This window comes from Sceloporus occidentalis, unplaced genomic scaffold (assembly GCF_023333645.1).
Source record: "Sceloporus occidentalis isolate IW3139 unplaced genomic scaffold, rSceOcc1.0.p SCAF_5, whole genome shotgun sequence".
NCBI lineage: Eukaryota > Metazoa > Chordata > Lepidosauria > Squamata > Phrynosomatidae > Sceloporus > Sceloporus occidentalis.
Window position 1 is genome coordinate 43,247,890 of NW_028316985.1, and position 20,183 is coordinate 43,268,072.

The 20,183-nt window shown below is 40.7% G+C and overlaps 1 protein-coding gene across 5 annotated transcripts in view; it reads right to left on the minus strand.

Moving 5' to 3' along the window:
• The window catches only part of CFAP54 (cilia and flagella associated protein 54), a 168,376-nt gene extending 150,262 nt beyond the window's left edge, over window positions 1-18,114 (minus strand). For all 5 annotated transcript variants that reach the window (XM_089523917.1, XM_089523919.1, XM_089523916.1 and 2 more), the window contains exons 1-5: window positions 17,901-18,114; window positions 10,425-10,530; window positions 6,703-6,849; window positions 2,222-2,393; window positions 637-695 (exon numbers count right to left, since the gene is read on the minus strand). In XM_089523917.1, the coding sequence (XP_089380043.1) occupies window positions 637-695; window positions 2,222-2,393; window positions 6,703-6,849; window positions 10,425-10,530; window positions 17,901-18,091 (675 nt within the window). In that variant the 5' untranslated portion in view covers window positions 18,092-18,114. The remainder of the gene's footprint in view (window positions 1-636; window positions 696-2,221; window positions 2,394-6,702; window positions 6,850-10,424; window positions 10,531-17,900) is intronic.
• Window positions 18,115-20,183: the final 2,069 nt, after the last annotated feature.

The following is a 20,183-nucleotide window of genomic DNA, read 5'->3' on the forward strand; positions in this document are numbered from 1 at the left end:
TCAGCCCTGATCAGTACTTAGATAGGTGACACCGAGGAATACCAGGTGCTGTTGACTACATTTCAGAGGAAGGCAATGGCAAACAATCTATCCAGCAGTTTCAGAGACAGCTTTACCCTACCCCCATAACAGCACTGCTCAATACTGGTGGGGGGGGGGGGGGAATTTGCCCTTAGCTTCCATAAAGCAAGCCCCCTTCTTACTGAGTTCTCTCTTCTGATCCAGTCACGTTGCTCACCATAGCCTCCTATATGCATGGGAACTAGAGGTAAGGGCAGCGTTATCAACATGACTCTGCACCAAGCCCCATGGGTAGCCCTGCCCAATGTGAGCAATAGGGAGGTCTTACATTTGTTACCACAAACAGGAACATTAGGATGCACTGTGGATATCCATCCTTCCTGTCCTAAACCTTACCACGTGGTGGATTTAGTGGCTTCAATTGCTCTGTTAGCTCTTAAAACAAAAACACTTTTCTATACTATATTATTGTTTCAGCAAAGGACATTAAAAACAGTAACACAAAAAAAAACCCCAGAACTTTATCCAATTAAACAATATCAATTTCAAAATAAAAAGTATTTTGACAGCCAGTCCCTGGAAATAGATCACTGTTTCCAATTTATCCTGCCTTACCTTAGCTGACTGACCAATGGTCATCAAATGTCTAGATATGGTATACATATGAATTGTTCCTGTAACAACAAAAGCATTATTTTTAAAACACATACAGCAGCTCTGTGTGCATACACATGAGCAAGCATATACTGTATGTATGTTCATACAGATTATGTCTGTATGCAGGGAGAGAGAGGGAGGGAGGGAGGGCGAGAGAGATTAAGGCCAAGGTCACAGTCAATCCTGGTACAGCAATCCTGGTATTTATGAGGGATTGTACATGGTAATGCATTACAATACACAATAATGTGTGGTGCTGTCAGAAGGAACCAAAAAAGATGGCAGCAACAATAGTGACAGGAGAACAGCTTAAACCCAGCTATTTCTTGGAGTCAAAGCACTGATACTTAGTGTCATGGCTCCAAAGCAATCTTTGTTTTTTCAGAATGTTTTGATTATATTTTATTAGTACTTATCCATCTATATTAAAGTTTTCTCACTAAGCTGTGATACACAGATTGTTTCCATTATCTGAAATGCTTCGGACCAGAAGTGTTTTGGATTTTAGTTTTTTTCAGATTTTGGAATATTTGCATATATATATAATGAGGTATCTTGGAGATGTCTAATCTAAACATGAAATTAATTTATGTTTTGTATACACCTTAAACAAATTGCATGAAGATAATTTTATAAACAATATTTTTAATTGTGTCCACTGAGCAATGAGGGAGAAAAGGCTATCTCAGCCACATATGTGGACACTTTTACATTTTGAAGTACTTCAGATTTTGTAATTCTGTATAAGGGATACTCAAACTGTAACAACTCCTTTGCTTTATAGCAAAAGTTTAAAACAGAACTTAAGAAGAAATGGAAATGAATTTCAGATTATTTAACTCAGAGGTGGAGAAGCTTTTTAAAGCCCAAAGTTGTATGGCAGCAGTAAGTAGAACTATCCCACTCATGACACATAAATTCCATGTGCTTGCTGAGACACATACATACCATTACATTGGGCTAATGGTATCCACTGGGGTTTGGTTCCAGAACCCTCAATGGGTACCAAAATCTGTGGAAGCTCAAATTCCATTATGGCATCTCTAATATAAAATGGCAAAATCAAGGTTTGCTTTTGGTTTTTCTAAAATATCCATGCATACATACATGCATACATATATTAAAGCTATGGATGGTTTAATCTATGGATGCAGAATCCATGGATATGGAGGGCTGACTGTAATACACCAAAATGGTGTCACTCACCTATTGGGAAAGACATGAGCTAAGCCTTCAGCAACAACAACTTCAAGGCACTGAGTGCTATGAAGCCATACTCCAAATAAAATGTCTTCACATAATAGGCAACTGAAAGAACCTTCAGGAACTGTTCTCTGATAGAACAGGAGTAGAAGGTGGGGGGATGAGCTCTGAGGAGAGAAGCAACACACCATTTTAAATGCGCCCTATCCTGGCTCTGAACTATTGACAGAATTCTCTTTAAATGTTCTTTTGAACGTCGAGAAGTCTCTTCAAAATTATTTTCCTCAAAACATGAAATAATATTTAAGACTGCATTTAGAAAGGAACAGGAGTAACATACCATTATAAACAAGCCAACATAAATGCTCATGTGGCAATGTCATCTGCATGATTATTTGCAATGTCGTCAAGATTCTGAAACATGTCTTCACAGATTCCTGATTCAGGAGATCGATGTCATTATCACATACTATTTTGTAAAGGCAAATATTCCACACTTGCAAAACATGGAACTAAAATAAATAAAAAGAATTAATGAAATCAGAAATTTCAAATCAAGGTGTGGAATTCCCTCCTCTTTTATTTCTCTGCCCCATGCCAGAAACAGTACTTAGCCCCTTCCTCCTGCATTCTAAACATCTCTGCTACATTAGCCCTTTCTTTTTCATCAGCTTGTCTGTTTTATTCTTCCTTCCATAAAATGCTTGGCTTTTCACTAATTAAGTAATACACTATGCTATACTTTCCTTTTTACTTTCCACACAATATGGCTAATATGTGGGTCTGAGATCCCCAGGGTTGGTGAAACAAACTCTGGCTTACATGGGAGTGAAGATTCTGATGTTTCTCCTGAGAGCTTCCCTTCTCTAGTCCACCTGTAGCCATGTTACCTCAGTAGCCAGGAGCCCATGTGATTTTGACACTTCCCTCATTCTTGCTGCCCATCTCCTTATCCTCTTCCTTATCTGTTCAAGTCTTCTGGTCTCTGAGTTTCTCTCTCTCTCTTCTTTCTTTTCTCCCCACAATTTCTTTCACCCCTTTAGGTCACCTTATCACTTCTGCTCAAGCCTCTTCCCTCCTCTCTCCATCCTTGTTCTTTTCCTCTTTTCTCCCTTCCATGTCCCTGACCCTCCCCTTAAATATGCCAGCTTCCTCCTATTCTTGCTTTACCATTCTGCCTGAAATTCCAGGAAATGCCCAGCCACCTGCATAAACAAAGTGCATTCAATGCTGATGTCATTCCTGGGTGCTGCTATGGCCCAAGATTCATTGTCAGCTGTTACAGCCATGAAATGAGGCACACACTTTGAGGCACCCCATTTTTCCTACAGCCCAGTCACTCTTTGTTAGAGAAGAGGGATCAGTGAGTTAAAGAGCATATTTAAAACACTGAGAAAACTCAAAGGTCAGAAACCTCAAGGACATCAAACAGTTTCATTTCATTTTAGGGAAAATAAGTTATACATATAAACATTCTTAAATGTGTTTCAAACACAATGTTGTAATTTCCTGAGCTATGATATTTGGTTAGCAAAAGAATACAAGAGATCTCATTCCCAAAATCAAAGAACAATACATTGGAGTACTTTAGCATTACTTTTCATGAATGTAAAAGATAAGCTTGGATTCAAGTATCTCATCTTTTTACAGCAAACAGCTGGCTTCCAGTTACTAAGCTTCAAAGTAAAATTCTTCCTTAGAATCTGTGCTTAAAGCAGGAAAATAGATGCTATCTAATGAGTCTAAACCTTGAATACCATATTTTAAAAATGGCAAAATCTTTACTGTAGTTATTAATCTGGACAACCCCGGATGGGCTGAACAAGGTGAATAATCTATTGCTTTTAAAAGTTAATCAAATATTTCTTTATACATAGATACATTAATTATATCTAACAAAAGGTGTTCAATTTCTGACAAATCCAGCAACCAGTTTACTTGTACAAGTAGCAGTAGCAGCTTCATTTATGTACTGCTTCATAGCACTCTAAGCAATCTCTACGCAGTTTACAACTGTAAGCTAATTGCCCCCATCAAGCTGGGTACTCATTTTAGTGACCTCAGAAGGATGCAAGAGTTCTGTGTGCCTGCAATATCTGTTTTTACATAGGTTCCTTCTGGTTGTTGTTGTGTGCCTTCAAATTGTATCCAACTTATGATGACACTATGGTGAAACTATCATAGCGTTATTTGAGGCTGAGAGTGTATGACGTGCCCAAGGTCACCCAGTGGTTTTCCATGGCTGAGCAGGGATTCAAACCATGGTCTCCAGAGTCCTCGTCCAATATCACTACACTACACTGGCTCCTGCTTACAGACAAAAAAGATCCAATTTAAAGGTTTGCCTTTCACTCATATAGGGTAGTAGACAAAGGATCTGCATAACCCTTGTATTGATAAAAATGATTATTTATTTTAAGTTTTAATTATAGTTCTATCATCTCATTGTATTCAACCTTGAGTCCCATTTGTGGGACACCTTTTTATTATGTCTTGATGTCATGAAGTGTACAGTGTCTAACAACAAAGTAATTATTTTTCTGTTACAGAAGAAGGAGTCACCCAAGATTTTTGGACAGCCAGTAGAAGGTATGGGAACACGGGCAAAGCAGCCATAGCAGCAGCCTAAGTATGGTGTAATGAAAACCAGACAACTAATTTGCTTCTGGCTGTGTTACAGCCAAGACTAAAGACTTCACCATTCTCATTATCTGTTCTACAAAAGCCCTCACGTAGTTCGTAAAAGAGGAAAGTTCTACTACACTCAACAAGGTTGGAAGTTTCCGTACCTGAATGATAACTGAGTCAGAATCAAACTCATAATTAAAGGATGACGTAGTCAAGGCCAAAGGCGGTGGTGGTTGTTGTTGTTACTATTTATTTATTTATTTATTTCCCGCTCTTTTCCCAGAACTGGGACTCAGAGTGGCTTCACAATATTTAAAAGAACAATACAATTAAAAAAATAGAAAAGAGGTGCATTAAAAAGGAATTAAATTATTACAATGTTAAAATAGATAGCTATTAAAAGAATAAAATACATTTTAAAAAGATAAAAATGATATAAAACACTTTAAAATGAAACAACATCCCAAGCCGGTTTTACAAACATTCTGTTTTAAAAACCTGTCTGAATAGGTAGGTGGCCTGCTGGTGGAAGGCCAACAAGGAGGAAACCATTCTAGCCTTCCTGGGAAAGGAGTTCCAAAGTCTAAGCGCAGACACCAAGAAGGCCCTCTCTCATGTCCCCACCAACCATGCTTGTGATGGTGGTGGGACAGAGAAGGGCCTCGCCAGAGGATCTCAGAGCCTGGGGCCAGTTCATACAGGGAGATACAGTTTGCCAAATAGTATGGACCTGAGCCATATAGGGCTGTATGGATCATAACCAGCACTTTGAATTGTGCCTGGAAACAAACTGGCAGCCAATGGAGCTGTTTCAATAGGGGTGTTGTATGGTCTCTGTAACCTGCCCCAGTTAACAGCCTGGCTGCAGCTCTTTGAACCAGCTGAAGCTTCCAAACACTCTTCAAAGACAGCCTCAGTAGTCCAAACGGGATGTAACCAAGGCATGTACCCCAAGGCAAGTTCTGGCATCTCAAGGAATGGGTGCAGCTGGCGCAGAAGCTTTAAATGTACAAAAGCAATCCTGGTCACTCCAGAAGCCTCCAGGTTCAAAGCTGAGTCCAAGAGTACCCCCAAACTGCAAACTTGAGTCTTCAGGGGAGAGTGTAACCCCATCTAACACAGCTGGATCCCTATTTCTCGGTCTGCCTTCCGACTGACTAGGAGCACCTCTGTTTTGTCTGGATTAAGATTCAACTTGTTTATCCTCATCCAGTCTATTACTGATGACAGACACTGATTTAGGATCCAACAGCCTCTTTGGACTGAGGTGGGAAAGAGTAGTAGAATTGAGTGTCATCTGCATATCGATGACAGCGCACCCCAAATGGAGCTTGAATACCAGCAATTTCCCATTTTAATTGTGGGGGGTGTCTGGAACGGATTCTCCCACAAAATGGAGGGGATACTGTATTTGTTAAATAGCATAGGGGACAACACAGAACCCTGAGGAACCCCGTAGGCCAATGGACAGAGGGTCGAGCAGGAGTTCCCTAGCACCACCTTCTGGAGTTTTACCAATGTAAAACAGTACCTCCAAGTCCAATCCCAGAGAGGTGGCCCAGAAGGAAACTATGGCCAATGGTATCGAAATCACGGAGAAGTCCTGAACCAACAGGGACACACTCCCCCTGTCCAGTTCCCTGAGTAGGTCATCCACCAAGGCGACCAAGACTGTCTCTGTTCCATAGCCAGGTCTAAAACCAGATTGAAATGGATCTAGATAATCCAGAAAGCCCTGGAGTTGGGAAGCCACCACAAATTCCAGTACCTTTCCCAAAAATGGTAGGTTGGACACTGGTCAATAATTATCCATTATAGTGGTATTCAGGGGTGTCTTTTTTAACAAAGGTCTCACAACTGCCTCCTTTAGGCAAGTTGGAACTCTGCCTTGTTGTATGGTGGTTGAAGGACCTCCACCACAACAGAAACCTCCATCTGAGCAAATGAAGCAGCATCCAAAGGCTGAGCAGTTTCAGAGAAGTGCAGACTGCGGCAGTTGGGCCCTAGACAGGACTGGTTCCTTCTGCGCCATTGATGAGTTCTCCTGTAAGTCTCATTCAGTGTGCTGAATAGTAGGCTGGGCCAATGTGACTGGCCCATGGTTGTGGGTGGGCTGAACGTATGAACAGTCTGATTAATGCCAAATTAAGAAAACATTAAGTAATATAACATTTTAAACACTTAAATACTCACTGTACGTGCAGCAGTTGGATCTTTAAATCCATTGGGGAAAAAACTGGTCTTAAACTCATGCACATCTAATCCAAGTTTGTTTATATTTACATTACTGATGTGCTGAAGGTATCGCCCATAGCAATGTGAAAGTGCTAGTTTATATTCCTGGAAATAAAAAATAGATTGCCCATATATTTTTGGGTTTTGCAAATTATATGCCATATATTACAATACATTTACAGTGCAATTCTACACATCTGCTCAGAAACAAGTTCTACCAAGTTCAATAGCATTAAAATGTGTATTGTGAGGGGGGATTCTGATTTAGGACAGCTAATAAAACACAAAATATATTGTAATATTTTATTGTTTCTCTGCATTATCCAGTCAAGTTAGGTATTTTTACACAGCTTTAGTAGGGAATGTGCATAAATCCTGCCAGCTATAACTGGCTGGAATTATCCAAATGTTCAGCTTTGACCAGTCTATACCCAGGCATGAATTCTACTGGGAATACCAACTACAGCAAACTCAATAGATCAACTGAGGCATCACCTGCATGGGCAAAAGGCTGTTTCTCCCCTATTTTGACATCACCCTGTCTGGACAATGCATATCCCAACTCCCAGTTCTGGTGTGGGCAGTTCAAACGATCCCCAGCACATTCTACACCAGAACTGGTGTTTAACAGTCTTAATATGAATTTTAAAAAGTTACCTGTTGCTCCAAATCCATGCCACAGCACTGGGCTGCCCAATGCATCCAAAGATCACTCATTCTGGCCTCAGAATTGAGCAACACACAACAGTGTCAGATGGCAGGATGCTCATGCAAATAGCTGCCATGGCATGGAAATGGAGGCCAAGGTAACCTGTGGGTCTAGGATACTCTGGGCTGCCCCTACAGTATTCTTGCCAGTGCAGACAATACCTGAGTAATGAGTCAACACAAAGGCAAGTTCCACTGCTCCAAGGGATCTACTATAGCTGCAATTACTCATAGGATTCAGGCTCCAATGTGAGTAGTTTTGATGATAAAAAGAAGATTTACTTTATTATCTCATAATGTGTTGGAAAATAGAGAAAATTCAATGTAATATCTTTTTTTTCTAACATCATCTTTGGGGAGGGAAGCAAAATTAACCATGATGTTATCATGATGTTCCAGCTTCTCCCAACATAGCAGTTCGAAAGCATGCAAATACAAGTAGATAAATAGGTACCACTCTGGTGGGAAGGTAAACAGCATTTGTTACAATCATGTGGGCCACATGATCTCTGACAACACTGGCTCTTCAACTTAGTAACGGAGATAAGCACCACCCCCTATGGTCGGACACAACTTGACAACCTTGTCAACAGGGAATACCTTTACCTTTACCTTACTGCATTTTACATTTTATAATAAATAGTGTTATAAACAATATACTGCATCTATTCAAATATAAAATATAAATCTACAAAGAATAGCTTCAAATTAAGAAGCAGGAACTACACAATTGAGAATACAACTATCATTTAGGTGCTTGAATGAACTGAGACATACAAGTTGAGGAAAAGGGCAGACAATCTTTAAAACACAAAAGCAGATCCTGAATTTGTATGTATAAATTTTACACTTCAGTCAAAAAACAGAAGTTCATGGACACAATTGCTTTCAGCATAATCTGCTGGAATGTTACTTTGTTGCTGAATCAGAAGCCCATAGATCATCAGCATTACCATCAACAGTGGGACAGGCAACTTCTTTTGGATCAAAGGGCAGTTCTGACGTTGAGCAATCAACTGGGAATGCAGAGGGGGATGTCAGAGATAAGGGGCAGAGCAAAAAAGGGTTGTATATCTTCATTGTTCTCACCATAAATCAGGAACACAGTCTTACCTTTAACATCCGTCAAAAATATAACTGTACAATTCTTTGACCCTACCCTATCTTTCTTTTGGGGTAACACCATGACCAAGATCTATTAGTAGAAAAATCATTTGTTTTTGGAGTTACTAAACTATTTCAATTCACTTAATATTTCCTTCATATTTTCCCCCTGCAATTACTACAAATAGTGTATGTTCACCTTTTATTTATCACTTGGCCTTGTTATTCTTAATTTTACTTTATACCCCTTTTAAATTTAATGTTACAATATACTCCTTAAATTTACAATGCACTTCCATGATCCTTCCACCTTTTATCTTATCCATGTATTTGACATCCTTTTTCTAGCTCCCATTAATCCTCCCAGGAGGCAAAGCATCAGCAGCCCCACCAGCAGCCTAGTGAGTGTGGTACATATAGAGAGCCAGTGTCTTCCAGGAGAAACTGTTATCTGTATTCAGTCCTATAAGAGTGAAAAATGCACTATTTGTGAAAGTCAGGGAGAGACAACTGCAGAGGCAAATGCGAGCAATCAGGAGAGGGGGAGACATAATTTTGTTAAAGGGGGAGAGAGAATAGAAAAAGAAAATATCAGTAACAGAAATTTAATTGCAATTAAACTCAGAATGGAGGAGAAAATTCTGCTATAAGGGAAGAAAGGAGGGCAAAGCTTCAGTGAATAAAGTAACAGCAGACCCAGCAGCAATGGCAAAAGTGGAGGAAAGGTGATGGCAGCAAAGGCAAAAGCCACTATATCGAGGAAAAAGAGGTCAAGTAGTTGGGACCACGGCTCTTTAATTCTTAAGTGAAGAAAATGAAATATTTTGAAACATTTTAACAAAGGGAACCTGTGGAGGGCCACAGGAAAATTCTTCAAGGGCCACATGCAGCCTTCATGCAGCCCACCTGAGGTCATCCAGTGGACTTCCATGGCCAACCAGAGATGTGAACACTGGTGTCCAGAGCTGTCTTCTAATGTAGTCACTGACATAAAGGCATAACATGTTCTACATTATATTTAGCGGGCAAACAGAAGAGCTCCCTACTTTCATAGAATGGACCATGTTTTCAGCAGAGACTTCAACTCCTGTGGGGAGGGAGATTTTCATTCATTCCCCTTCCTTGTACAGCTTCACACACCACATTTCATGCAGTTCACACTATTTCCATGCTGTCCAACTCTCCATTACCACAATAAGCTATCCAATATTGGTATTAGTTTTTTTGTTCATGCATTTAAACTACTGTGTTTAACAGACTCCAAAATAGTAACAATGATATTGTGGTATGTTAAAAAGTAAGGGCCAAATTATAGGTGATGTCTAAGTTATCATTTTCAAGTCCATAAAACTTTTAAAAATAAAACAGGAGGACCGAATCTGAATTGGGGCTATTATACATCAGAATGGGGTTTTAACCTTTTCACCAAAACTATGGCCCGGTACAGACTGCCCAAAAAGGGCAGTCTACTTGGGGCCTAGTTTTCCACTGAGGGAAAAACACAGTGGACTAACTGCACGGTTTCCCGCCAGTGGAAAAAGAACCCGCAAAAAGCGGGTTCTTTTTGCGGCACGATACTGATGCCACAGTGCGCCAATGGCACACTTGTGACATCAGTATTGCACCGTGACATGTGGACACTAAGCGTCCATCACATCAAAATGGTGGCACCCATCTGTACAGGGCGCCCCCATTTTGACATATGGAATACGTGCTAGGGTTACAGGGTGTCTGTAAGCGACGCCCCTAGCACTTCATTAAGACATGTGTCGAGGCACATCTGTACCGGGCCTTAGATAATCATAAAAGGCACACAGAAGGGGGAGTGGGGTGTATGTTAAAAATGATTCCTCAGGAATATCACTTACTTTCATTTCCACAAGTTGATCACCAACTTTGACAAGCTTTTCATTGTAATACCAATCTGGGAATCGAGCCTTGTAGTTACTCCAAATATTAAACAATGTAGTTACCCTAAATAAAAATCACCATAGACAATTAGAGGTTTTAAAAATAGGAGGAAACCCATCATGTTTTACATTCGCTTTCAAAATACTGTGAAACCTCCAAAATTAAATGTTCAACGATTTCCCTTCCACTGGTTCCTAGGGTTCCCAGGGAGTAGAAATGACAACATGGAAAAAGAAATGCTGAGAAAAGAATAAAGAGGGAAAACATAGGTCCTCCCTCCCTTTTCCCCTTCCTGACTCAAACTGCCAGGGCTTTGGAAAACTGATTTCTTTATCTTTGCCTCCTCCCACCCTCAGTAGGCAGACTGCTCTATAAATCATATAACACAACTGTGGGAACCATGCAGCCATCTAGATGTTGCTAGACTGCAATTGTTACCATCCCTCACCAATGACTTGTTGGTGAGCAATGATGGTAACTGTAGTCCAGAAACATCTAAAGCAGTGGTTCTAAACCCTGGGTCCTCCAGGCATTCTAGACTTCAGCTCCCAGAATCCCTGATCATTTGGACAAGCTGACTGAGACTTCTGGGAGTTGAAATCCAAAATATTAGGAGAGCCAAAGGTTGAGAACCACTGGCTAAAGGGATGCACCATTCCTATCCCACATAAAAAAATACAACCTTTTACATAAGAAATTTGAAATGGGCTTGACTTGAGCATTAATAAATACATTTTTTCTTTATTTAATATATTGGTCTAATGACTTTAGCCACCAAAAAAAACTTAAAGATGTTTATTCTATAAAACTTCAATGATTTAGATAAAATCAATGAATTACAATGAGGAAATTTCATGGAACTGGAACAATTACTAAATCAGAAGACAGGGGGGGAAACTAAATCAGAAGACAAAAATGTCAAAAGGAATAAACCATTTCAGGGAACTAAAAACACTGTTGAACACTGAAATCAAAACTGATATACAGTCATTCCAATTCGAGGGGGATCCAATCCAGACCACCATCCCCACAAATCAGGGAAATTGCCAGTATTGGAGCCCCATTGATCCTAAGAACTGTAGCTGAAGCACAGCATTATTCCATTTTCCCCACCAATAATTTTCAAAAAGCAGTCAGGAAATGACATTGCTGCACCCAGTCTCTTTGTTGAAAAGGAAGTATGTACATTAGTGAGGAGAAGAACAATGCACAGGTGCAGATTGGCTTAGACTGTGGATCCTGAAACCTCTTGGAGGAGATGGGATCATGAAGATGTTACAGCAATCATTAACATCACAATTCCAGCAAGACCATCAGGGAAACTACTCCGTGATCATTGGGGGTCTGATTACATATAGCCCATATATATATGTGTGTGTGTGTGTGTGTATACACACACACATACCCAATGATATCTAGATATATATTCCATCCTTCTCAGCAAGAAGGATGATTTCCATCCTTCTCAGCAAGATAGATAGATAGATAGATAGATAGATAGATAGATAGATAGATAGATATCGTTGAGAAGGATGGAAATCATCCTCTAGATACCATTATTTTCTTATAGCTATAAGGAGCTGTACCCTCTACAGGTTCCAAAGTTAGTTGCTATGTGCTTTCAAGTAATAGGGCATCCCTAAATGGGACTAAAGTGGACCTATCATAGGTTTTCTTGGCAAGATTTGTTCAGGAGTTTGTATTTGTTTTCCGCTGAGGCTGGGTGGTTGAGCACAGATTCAAACGATGGTCTGCAGAGTCATAATCCAACACTCAAACCACTACACCACACTGGCTCTCATAAGTTCTATTATTGATTAGAAAATAATATTTCAAAGGCTGAACGTGGGAAAGGTGATCTGTGTGCCGAAACAGACGGCCCTAATGTGGTGTGGCAGTGGCGATACTAGGGTTAGGGACCACGCACCAACTGTATGTTCCCTGACTCTAGTACGTGCCAGCAGCATTTTGATGGCGGTCTCCAGTCCACACGGGGGCCGCCATCCTTATGTAAGCGATGCACAGCATCCGCACATCACTGTGTGTCGCTTACGTAATGAGTGCGCCATTGGCACATTTGTGACGTCCGCCCAGCTGCACAAAATGAACCCAGTTTTTCCAGGTCCTTTTTACTCCAGATGGACACTGTGCGGTCTGGCGGCTGCAGTGTCCCTCTGGAGGGAAATAGGCCGCCAGCAGGCCACTCTTTCGGGGCAGTCTGTCCCGTGCCTGTGTTTCATTAATCACAGAAAGAAGTTAGAAGGCCTTTTTTATTGTGTGTGTTGTCTTGGATAACAAAAAAAGCAACAAAATCCCAAGATGCCAATGATAATGTATAAAAAGATCTTCTTTGGGTTTAATATGGGGAGGATCTTTATAAACTGCTTCCAAAAAGCCAAAAAAATTGTTTGCTTCTGTAACTCAAATGATTAATAAGACATTCAAGTTACAAAAGAACAAATTTTTGGCTAAAATATCTGGGAATCCTAACAAGCTATCATCAGGATCTTGGGATGTGGTCCCTTACAATTTCAAGTACTCATTAGTGAAGGACAAACTGAAGGTGCTGTAGCAGACATTACTGTGAGCACCAGCTTATTCATGCAAATAACTAGTTACATGAGCAAACTGCCAGTATAAGAGTGGAAGATAAAATACAGTATGTCAAAGACCTGAAAAAACAACCAAGTTTCTTCTTTCATAGATAGGAAAAAAATACACACCAATTCTCTGATTTTTTTTAATTACAGAGGAAGCATGATGTTGTTAAACTTTGTTGTTGTGTACTTTCAGGTTATTTCTAATTTATGGCAACCCTTAGACAAATGTATCACGGGGTTTTCTTGGCAAGATTTTTTCCAGGAGTTTGCATTTGACTTCCTCTGAGGCTGAGATTGTGTGACCTACTCAAGGTCACCCTGTGAGTTTCCATGGCTGAGCAGGGATTCAAAGGCTGGTCCAGTGCTCAAAGCACTACAGCATGCTGAGTCCCTACTATTACTGATGGTTTAACAACATCTGTATTATTAAACTCATAACAGTAAATAATTTTTAGAAGTACATTAGTTGCTTAAGCAAGCCAGTTGTAGTAACATTTGACTTAGGAAAAAGATTTTAAAAAACAGACGTTTCCTTGCATAAATAGAATGTGAGATCAACAATCTAATTTGGTGTATTGGCCAAAAGTGAAGTAGTGTTAATCTTCTGTCAGAAGCCTTGATGGACCCAATGGCCAGGTGTTGATTCATCTCTTATTTTGCACGTATTGCAAATATTTTGCTAGCTCTTCTAAGAAGGCCTTCCAGGCTGTGTTACAATCTTTCAAAAGAAAAGATTTAAAGATCATGACATTCTACTCATCATTCAGTAGCTGACACGGAAAATCTGACTGAAATGATGCTTATAAAAACAATATAAAAAGGAAAAGAGGGAGAGGAATCTGGCAGCACCTTTAGGACTAATTGATCTATTCCCACATAAGCTTTCCTGGATATCAATCGACTTCTTCAGATGTCCTGATAAGAGTGACATTAAAACCACAGATTTAAGCACAGATTTAAGATTGTAGCTGGTGAAAGGTCTGGAAACCATGAAGCCCTATGAGGAACGTCTTAGAGAGCTGGGTATGTTTAGCCTGGAGAAGAGAGCATTAAGAAGTGATATGATAGCCTTGTATAATCATTTGAAGGGATGTCATATTGAGGATGGAGCAAGCTTGTTTTCTGTTGCTCCAGAGAACAGGATCCGGAACAATGGATTCAAAGTATAGGAAAAGAGATTCTTTCTAAACATTAGGAGGAATTTCCTGACAGCAAAAACTGTTTGACAGGGGAAGACACTCCCTCAGAGAGTGGTGGGGTTTCCTTTGGAGGTTTTTAAACAGAGGCTGGATGGCCACCTTTTGGGGTGCTTTGACTGTGAGTTCCTGCATGGCAGAAGGCGGTTGGACTAGGTGGCCCTTGGGGTCTCTTCTAACTCTATATTTCTATGAGTTGTTGATATACTTGAATTGTTTTTAATACGTATATTAGTGTTAGCTGTTTTGTTGCTTTGGTTGTGTATTCCTGCACTGCAGAATGGGGTGGGACTGGATAGCCCTTGGAAGGGAATTGTCTCTTCCAACTCTATGATTCTATGTAGGAGTGGAATCTAGTATAACACAATACAGAGAGAGATGCAAGTTGTGACCCTAGTCATGACCAAGACAGTTTGTGTGACCAAATATATCCAGCTCTTTCCCCCCCACCCAAAGAAATGAGTTTACAGTTTGAATACAAAATTCTTGTTTATTGTTTACAAAAGTACCAATCAATGGCACTAAATAAACTGAAATTGACACATATTTTCAGGTAACTACTCAGTTCTGCAGCCACCATCTCTTTGGTATAGGGCTCCTTTGCCATTAATGAAGAGGAGCTCTTATGCCCCAACAAACTACAGTTCCCAGAATTCCATTGCATGGACTGCATCCACACTGCAGAAATAATCCAGTTTGACCCCGCTTTAGCTGCTATGGCTCAGTGCTATGGAATTCTGGGAAATATAGTTGGTTGTGGCCCCAGAGCAAAGCTCTTGAGAGGACCCCCTGAGAGGAGACCAAAACTTTGGTGCCACAACTAGCTATAACTCCCAGAATTCCCTAGCACTGAGTCATGGCCATTAAAGGTCCAAAAGACACTGCAGAAATCATCCAGTTTGAGACCGCTTTAACCGCCTTGGCTCATTGCTAGGGAACTGAGGGAACTGTAGTCTTGTAAGACATTTAGCCTTCTCTGTCAGAGATAGCTCTAGTGCCACAATAGATTACAGTTCCCACAATTCCCTAGCACTGAGCCAGGGCAGTTAAAACGGTCTCAAATTGGATTATCCTTGCAGTGTGTTTTGGACCTTTAACTGCCACGGCTCAGAGCTAGTGAATTCTGAGAAATTCCATTCACTGACGCACCACAGCTTTGCTCTCCTCTCAGAGGGGTCCTCTCTGTGGTGCCACACAAGCTACAGTTCCCAGATTATTATTATTATTATTGGTATAAATAAACAATATTATCATTATGTTTGTTTATTTATACCCTTAATAATAACAACAACAACCAGTCCTGGACGGGGTCACACTTCCCCTAAAGGACGAAGTCCCCAGCTTGGGAGTACTCCTGGATCCATCTCTACACTTGTCATCTCAAGTAGATGCAATGGCCAGGAGTGCTTGGTATCAGCTTCGGTTGATATGCCAACTGCGTCCCTACCTGGACCAAAAGGACCTTGAAGCAGTGGTACATGCACTGGTAATCTCTCGGTTAGACTTCTGTAATGTGCTCTACTTGGGGTTACCCTTGTACCAAGTTCAGAAGCTTCAGTTGGTTCAAAATGCTGCAGCCAGACTGGTCACTAAGACACCTAGGTCTGACCATATAACACCGGTGCTGAAATCTTTTCACTGGCTGCCAATTAGCTTCCAGGGGCAGTACAAGGTGTTGGTTATTACCTTTAAGGCCCTACATGGCTTAGGCTCGGGTTACTTGAGGGAACGCCTCTCCCTACATAATCTGCCCCTCACACGCAGAACATCCAGGAAGAATTTATTGGAATATTATAACACTAGATTAATCACAACTTCCCAAGAGCATTCATTGCTGCGGCCCCTAAATTGTGGAATAGTCTACCGGAAGAGATTCAGTAGAGGTGGATGCAACAGTCAGGAGCACTTGGTATCAGCTATGGCTGATACACCGGCTGCGCCCTCTTCCTGCAAAGGCGAGATCTTGAAGCAGTTGTACAAACACGGCTTGATTTCTGCAATACTTGATTTCGGCTTGATTTCTGCAACGTGCTTTACATGGGGCTATCCTTGTGCCAAGTTCGGAAACTTCAATTGGTACAAAACATGGCAGCCAGGTTGGTTATGGGCACACCAAGAACTGCCCATATTACACCTGTCCTAAAATCTCTCCACTGGCTGCCTATCAGTTTCTGGGCAAGATACAAGGTGTTGGTTATAACCTTTAAAGCCCTACATGGCTTGGGTCCAGACTACATGCGGGAGCGCCTCCTTCCATATAATGCACCCCACACATTTCGGTCCTCTGGGAAGAATCTGCTACAAACTAAGCAGGCTAGGTTGTCTGTGGTGACCCAGAGGACCTTTTCATCTGCCGCTCCCAGGCTCTGGAATAACCTGCCAGACGAGCTCCATCATCTTACCACCTTGGAGGCCTTTAAAAAGGCAATCAAGACGGATTTCTTCCGACAGGCCTTCCCAGATCAGCCTCCTTGACCTGCCTCCCCCTGCTACTACTATTACTGTTGCTGTTATTTCTACTGCTCCTAACATTGATATTTACATTGATACTGATATCACCATCCCTGCCCTCTCTCTCCTATAGGAAAGGTTATCCTCTCCTATAGGTTAACCTTTCCTGCACAATTCACCCACAAGCTTTTTATTATTATTATTTTATTATGCTTGTATTGGCATTTTTTATACTATCTGCTGTTTAATCCTATTTTATGGCTTGGACTTATGCTTTTGCGACTGGAGAGAGGGCTGGGGTTTTGTGATCTTTCTTTTTAATTGCAATTTTAATTGTATGCTGTGTCATTTTACTCTTGTGATCCGCATTGATTCCCTGTGAAAAAGCAGAATATAAATAAATCCACCCCTGATCATCCGACGATTGCATATTTTGAAGGACTAATAGGAATGCTGGAATTCAGTATTAGTATTTTATAGATTGTCTGTTTGTATTTGTGTTGTATTATTTTAATGATGCAATCCCGCTTCAATCCTTGGGAGAGGTGGGAAATAAAAATAAAAATTATTATTATTAATTATTATTATATAAATAATAATGATGATGATGTTTATTTATAAATAAACATATAAATAAACATTATTTTATTTATGTTTATTTATACCCAGAATAATAATAATATTTTATTATTATTAAATAATAATAATGCCTATTTATAAACTTATAAACATTATTATTATTATGCTTATTTATACCCAGAACAATAATAATAATTTTATTATTAAATAAAAATAGATATGTTTATTTATAAATAAACATATAAATAAACAATGTTATTATTGTTTATACCTATAATAATAATTTTATTATTATTACATAAACATAATAGTAGTAGTAATGCTTGTTTATAAATAAATATATAAACATTATTATTATTATTATTTATACCCAGAATTATTATTATTATTATTATTATTAAATTAAATAAACGTAATGATAATAAGATAATAATGTTTATTTATACCCCGCTTGGCTCTGGGCCCCACAACAAACTCCAGCTCCCAGAACTCCATAGCACTGAGCCAGAAAAGAGTTAAAGCGGTGCCAAAGCGGGTTAAGTGCTCCAGTGTGGCTGCAGCCCCTGACTCCCCGGTTCTCCATCCCAGCGCTGGGCGTTTCTTTTACCCTCTGCGGTGGAGCTCCTGCTCCTTTGAGCTCGCTTCCCGTTTCCGTCGCAAGAAGCCCAGGCAGGCGCCCAGGTCGCTCTCGAAGCTCTCGACCACCGGGTTCCCTGGCTCCAGGGGGCCATAGAAGATGGCGGGCGGCGGCGGAGGCAGAGGCGGGGAGCGCGAGCGGGGCTTGGGGACCACAGCCATCTTGCGGCCCCTCACTCAAGGCCTCCTCCTGCCTGAGAAGAAGAGGCACGCGGACGGTTGCTAGGAAACAGAGCAGCGGGGCGGGTCTAAAGGGGCGGAGCCAAGGGGAAGGGGAGGTTCTGCAAAGGAGAGGGGCGGGGCCTTCCCTGCGCCTGCGCACTTCAGTGGTCACTCAGACTCCAACACAGGAGGTCTTCCTTTCACCCACTTCCCCTCAAACTGTGCTCCGTTTTATTTTGAGTGTCCTCCATTTTGAGTGTCACCAAGGTCCAAAGCGCACTGCAGCAGGAATAAGACTGTGTTTTGTTTTAATATTTATTGATTTTTAAAAAAACACTTCACATTTATTTTATTTTTTTAATAAATAATAATAATAATAATAAAAAGTTTATTTATATTTCCCGCCTCTCCCTGCGAATCAAGGAGGAATTATCGAATAAAATGGATCCATGCAAATACAAAATACGATCAGTAAAATACTAAAATTACATAGGGATCGTAAGCAGCCAACAATCATAAGGAAGGGGAGCGTTTGGTTTAATAGAGCTCTTGTACAGAGTATAAGGCGGCTGACGGCGTATACAAAGCACATTCAAACAATAATTAAAATCGTACAATTAAAATTGAAAGAGAGTCTGTGAACATCTAGGAGGCAATGCCATAATCACAAAAAGTCAACATGGGTTTCAGAGAAACAAGTCATGCCAGACAAATCTAATCTCTTTCTTTGATAAAATTACCAGCTTGGTAGATGAAGGGAATGCTGTGGATATAGTATATCTGGATTTCAGTAAGGCCTTTGACAAGGTTTCCCATGACATTCTTGCAAACAAGCTTGTAAAATGTGGGCTAGACAAAGGAACTGTTAAATGGATCTGTAATTGGTTGACCGGCCGAACCCAAAGGGTGCTCAACAATGGCTCCTTTTCATCCTGGAGAGAAGTGACCAGTGGGGTCCCACAGGGCTCTGTCCTGGGCCCAGTGCTATTCAACATCTTTATCAATGACCTGGATGACAGAATTGGGAGCATACTTATCAAATTTGCAGATGACACCAAATTAGGGGGAATAGCTAATACCCCAGAGGACAGGATCAAGATTCAAAATGACCTGAATAGACTAGAAAGCTGGGCCAAAGCTAACAAAATGAAATTCAACAGAGAAATGTAAGGTATTGCACTTAGGACGGAAAAATAAAATGCACAGATATAGGATGGGTGACACCTGGCTGAATGAAACTACGTGTGAAAGGGATCTAGGAGTCCAAGTAGACCACAAGTTGAACATGAGTGAACAGTGTGATGCGGCAGCTAAAAAGGCCAATGCTATTTTAGGCTGCATCAATAGAAGTATAGTGTCTAGATCAAGAGAAGTAATAGTGCCACTGTATTCTGCTCTGGTCAGGCCCCACCTAGAATATTGTGTCCAGTTCTGGGCGCCACAATTCAGAAAGGACATTGAGAAACTGGAGCGTGTCCAAAGGAGGGCGACAAAAATGGTGAAGGGTCTGGAGACCATGCCCTATGAGGAACGACTTAGGGAGCTGGGGATGTTTAGCCTGGAGAAAAGAAGGTTAAGAGGTGATATGATAGCCCTGTTTAAATATTTGAAAGGATGTCATATTGAAGAGGGAGCAAGCTTGTTTTCTGCTGCTCCAGAGAACAGGACCCGGAACAATGGATGCAAGCTACAGGAAAAGAGATTCCACCTCAACATTAGGAGGAACTTCCTGACGGTAAGGGCTGTTTGACAGTGGAATGCACTCCCTCGGAGGGTGATAGAGTCTCCTTCCTTGGAGGTCTTTAAACAGAGGCTGGATGGCCATCTGTCAGGGATGCTTTGAATTGGATTTCCTGCATGGCAGGGGGTTGGACTGGATGGCCCTAGTGGTCTCTTCCAACTCTACGATTCTATGATTCTATGATTCTATTTTTAAAATTACAAATATAAAATTTAAAAAATATACAAAGTTAAAAATAATAATCTCAAAATCAACTCTGCCATCCCCCAATAAAACCAAGCCTGCAAGATCTCAAAGATCTGTTCAAATAAAAATGCCTTCGCCTGTCGGAAGACTATCAAATCGACAAAA